General features: G+C 37.8%; 1 protein-coding gene across 1 annotated transcript in view; it reads right to left on the reverse strand.

Annotated features, from left to right (window-relative positions):
- The window catches only part of LOC113824967 (guanylate cyclase 32E), a gene marked incomplete at its 5' end in the record, with an annotated part of 113496 nt that overhangs the window by 63667 nt on the left and 44829 nt on the right, over positions 1-5000 (reverse strand). The window contains 3 exon segments of the mRNA XM_070119770.1: positions 3481-3639; positions 4411-4566; positions 4956-5000. The exon segment at positions 4956-5000 is cut by the window's right edge and continues 40 nt beyond it. Of these exon segments, the coding sequence (XP_069975871.1) occupies positions 3481-3639; positions 4411-4566; positions 4956-5000 (360 nt within the window).

The following is a 5000-nucleotide window of genomic DNA, read 5'->3' on the forward strand; positions in this document are numbered from 1 at the left end:
GAATGCTTCGAGAGACCCTCCGAGAGAAGGGCGTGGGCGGCGGTATGAGGGGCGCGGATCTGGGACACACGCCCGCAAAGGCTTCTAAGTGATTGAAATTGTAAGTAAATTGTAAGTAGAATTGCTAGCATGTACTGTATTATCAACAGTAGCGTCATCTTTGGGTTCTGTGAGGTGTCGTATGTGCGTTTGTATGGTTGTATGGTTGGGGTTGTGTGTGTGTGTGCGTGCGTGTGTGTGTGTGTGTGTGTGTCTGTGTGTGTGTGTGTGTGTGTGTGTGTGTGTGTGTGTGTGTGTGTGTGTGTGTGTGTGTGTGTGTGTGTGTGTGTGTGTGTGTGAGTGAGTGTTTTTTGCGTGTGTGTATGTGTGTGCGTATTTGCGACTGATTATCATAGAATCATCAAAAACCGGAGACAATAATATATATATCCAATAAAAGCATGAATAAACAGCTTAATAAAATGAAAAATGAAAAGAATGAAAACAAATATCAATTTATCTAAAAACAATTCATGAAATTTAGAATATTTAGAATACGCACGAAAGAAAATGAACAAATTCGCAAAAAATAACAATAATAATAAATAATAATTTATGGGCTTCAATAATAACCTTCATCAAAATTACAAATCACATAATTCTGACACAGATATAACTACGAAACTCTATAAACGTATTAATTCTCATTCATACCCTTTTTAATTACATTTCTATCAATGGAATACGAAACAAGAGCCAGAAATTAGTTAACAAAAAGAATCAAAAGCTATGTTGGGTTGCCAGTTAGGCATAATCATGAAATTAGAGAACAAAGGCCTATAATCACAGGTCATTTTAATGGAGATTAGGCCGTACAGGCAAAGAGCGAAACAAGGAATCATTATCTGCAATTGCTGGATCAAATTGAAGCCAATCTGCCTCTTCTCTCTCGCTTTTTCTTTTTATATTATGTTTTCTTTATCTTCTCTCTCTCTTGCTTTGTTTTATTTCTCTGTCACTCCTCTTTCTCTTTCAATTTCTCTTCCCCTTTCCTTTCTCTCTCTCTCTCTCTCTCTCTCTCTCTCTCTCTCTCTCTCTCTCTCTCTCTCTCTCTCTCTCTCTCTCTCTCTCTCTCTCTCTCTCTCTCTCTCTCTCCTCTCTCTCTCTCTCTCTCTCTCTCTCTCTCTCTCTCTCTCTATCTATCTATCTCCTTCTCCCTTTTTTCTCTCTCTCTCTCTTTCTCTCTGTCCATCTATCTATCTATCTATCTATCTCCGCTTCTTTTCTCCTCTCTCTCTCTCTCTCTCTCTCTCTCTCTCTCTCTCTCTCTCTCTCTCTCTCTCTCTCTCTCTCTCTCTCTCTCTCTCTCTCTCTCTCTCTCTCTCTCTCTCTCTCTATCTATCTAGCTATTCATATCTCTTCTTTCTCTCCTCCCTCTCTCTCTCTCTACGCACGAAAGAAAATTAACAAATTCGCAAAAAAAAATAATAATAATAATAAGAAGAAAAATAATTTATGGGCTTCAATAATAATCTTCATCAAAATTACAAATTACATAATTCTGACACAGATATAACTACGAAACTCTATAAACGTATTAATTCTCATTCATACCCTTTTTAATTACATTTCTATCAATGGAATACGAAACAAGAGCCAGAAATTAGTTAACAAAAAGAATCAAAAGCTATGTTGGGTTGCCAGTTAGGCATAATCATGAAATTAGGGAACAAAGGCCTATAATCACAGGTCATTTTAATGGAGAGATTAGAAGTACAGGCAACGAAACAAGGAATCATTATCTGCAATTGCTGGATCAAATTAGAGCCAATCTGCCTCTTCTCTCTTGCTTTTTTTTTTATATTATGTTTTTCTTTATCTTCTCTCTCTCTTGCTTTGTTTTATTTCTCTGTCACTCCTCTTTTCTCTTCCCCTTTCTCTCTCTCTCTCTCTCTCTCTCTCTCTCTCTCTCTCTCTCTCTCTCTCTCTCTCTCTCTCTCTCTCTCTCTCTCTCTCTCTCTCTCTCTCTCTCTCTCTTCTCTCTCTCTCCCTCTCCTCTCCTCTCTCTCCCTCTCCCTCTCCCTCCCTCCCTCCCTCCCTCCCTCTCTCTCTCTCTATCCATCTTTCTATCTACCTATCTTAGCTATCTCCGCTTCCTTTTTCTCCTCTCCTCTCTCTCTCTCTCTCTCTCTCTCTCTGTCTCTCCCCTCTTTCTCTTTCTTTCTCTCCCTCTTTCTCTCTCTCTCTGCCTCTCTTTATATCTATCTATTTATCTATCTATCTATCTCCGCTTTTTCTCCTTTTTCTCTCTTTCTCTCTCTCTCTCTCTCTCTCTCTCTCTCTCTCTCTCTCTCTCTCTCTCTCTCTCTCTCTCTCTATCTATCTATCTATCTCGATCTATGTATCTATCTTAACTATCTATCTATCTATCTATCTATCTATCTATCTATATATATATAAAATATATATAAATACACACAAACACACACACACACACACACATACACACACACACACATATATATATACATACATATATATATATATATATATATATATATATATATATATATATATATATATATATATATATATATATATATATCTTTTAATCCTCAATCTTTAAATCTGTCTCTCTCTCTCTCTCTCTCTCTCTCTCTCTCTCTCTCTCTCTCTCTCTCTCTCTCTCTCTCTCTCTCTCTCTCTCTCTCTCTCTCTCTCTCTCTCTCTCTCTCTCTCCCTCTCTCTCTGTCGCTCTCTCTACTACTTTATTTTTTATTCCTGCTTTTATCATTATTTTCTCCTTCCCTTCCCTTCCTTCCTTCTTCTGACTACATATCCCCCATGTAGCCTTTGACATGAAATATTCACTTTTCTATCTGTGCAAGATTCTTTTTCCCTTTAAGGGGAATGCCAACCGTGTGCCCTTCTTGCAGCCAACCCTCCCCATGCATCCGGCCATCAGAAATCTATCGATACATTGTCCATGTGAATCCCCGTCCTTTTATTTTTTATTGTTATTATTATCATTATTGCTTTTTTTAGAGAGAGAGAGAGAGAGAGAGTGAGAACCCGGATGTCCTTCCAGCCCTCAACCCTCCCTGTGCATCCGGGCTCCAATCAACCCAATAAAATCAACAGAAAACTCACTGGCTGATTGCCTTACCCATGCCCCCTCCTTTTTTAAAACTTTATTTTTTTTTCTCTCTCTCTCTTTTTTTTCTTTTCTTTAGGGAAACCGGATGCCCTACCTGCCCCTACCCTCTCCAGGCACTCGGGTCACAAACAGCCAAATAAAACCATTAGAAAATTCACCGGAATATTGGCCAACACATGTGCCGCCCCCTCTTTTTATAACCTCTATCTTCCTTTTTCTTATTTCTTAATTTTCTTCTTTAGGGAAACCGGATGCCCTTCCTACCCTCTACCTACTCCATGCATTCGGACCACAATCAACCAAACAAAAAACAAACAAACAAATAAAAACAAACAATAACTCACCGGCAGATTGTCCATGTCGTGAGAGCCGGTTCTGTGGTCGTGGAAGTGGAAGTGGCCGACCTTGTGCCAGCCCATAGGGGGGGTGTGGTCTGAACTCAGCTGACGGATGGCCAGCAGGGAATAGGAACCTTCAGCATCAGCGTTCTCGTCCATGTGGAGCTGATAGGATGACGGCGGGAGAGGGATGAATAGCGCGTGTTAGAGGGCTTGGATTTTTGGTTTTCGTTTCCTATTAATGTTACATTGGTGTCTTGTGAGGGAGAGTCTTGGAATATATCTGATAAATTGATTATTCTTTATCAATACATATCATTATGGCGTCATTGTTTGAGTTATCTTTCTTGTTAGGAAAACAGAGTATTTGTATCAGATCCAACTATCTATCTTCTAAGATGTCATTATATGTTCGCGGGCTATGTATCCCTCATGTGATAAGGAAAAGCTTAAAAGCATTTTACGTCTATTTTTTTCTGTATTCATCATGTAGTTGTTGGAAAATCATCAAAGCGTACATGTTTGATCTCGTTCTCTTTTCTCACTACAAGAGAGGGATTATAACATTTTTTTATTTTGAAAATTACTTGTTAGATTAATCATTTCTCTGTTAGGACAAAGGTTAGGACATTATGCTACATGTATTTACGCTTTGTTGTGAATTATCTGCATATTCCTCATCTAATTGTGCAAAGAAGACATCCTCATCATCATCTCTATCAGTAGATATAGTTATTACGAAAAGAGTACTATACAGTACCTATCAAATATACTTCACAATATTATACCAAAATACCTTCGCTACCTACATACCCACCCTATGAAAATATCATAAATACCCTAAACGCCTACAAACTGCACGTAATCTCACACTGTAATACCATCATCTTGTACACTGACTGCCCCAGTATACAAAAATAACACGGGATTCCTCACCTTAAAGCCCTGAATGGAGGGAAAGGATCTGTTCTTAATCAGCGAGAGAATGTGTGTACCGTTGGCAGGGTCAGCGTAGGGGTTGGCTAGCGTCTCGTGCAATACTTTAGCATACATCATTACAGCATCGTACAGGTGTGCTGCGGAGATCGGCACCTGGAAGGGAGACAGGTGAGGGGCTCGAGTGAATCGTGGGAACATTTTATTGTTGTTGTTATTATCATTATTATTCATCATCATTATCATTGTTGTCATCATCATTATTCTCATTATGATTATTTTTATTATCATCATCGCCATCATTATTGTTATTATTATTATTATTATTATTACTATTATTTATTTTTTATACAGTTATTATCATTATTGGTTTAAATATATTCATTATTACTCTTATCACTATCATTATCATCATCATTATTACTGACATCATCATTATCTTTATATCTTTATCATATCATTGCTACTATCATTATTATTATCATCATTATCACTAGTATCCTTCAGCTATTCATCATTAATCAATAATAACATTCCTTACTTACCTCAATAAAAGGGAAAATCCCAGGATTATAAGGAACACAAAAAGG

This window comes from Penaeus vannamei, unplaced genomic scaffold (genome assembly GCF_042767895.1).
Source record: "Penaeus vannamei isolate JL-2024 unplaced genomic scaffold, ASM4276789v1 unanchor636, whole genome shotgun sequence".
Classification (NCBI taxonomy): domain Eukaryota; kingdom Metazoa; phylum Arthropoda; class Malacostraca; order Decapoda; family Penaeidae; genus Penaeus; species Penaeus vannamei.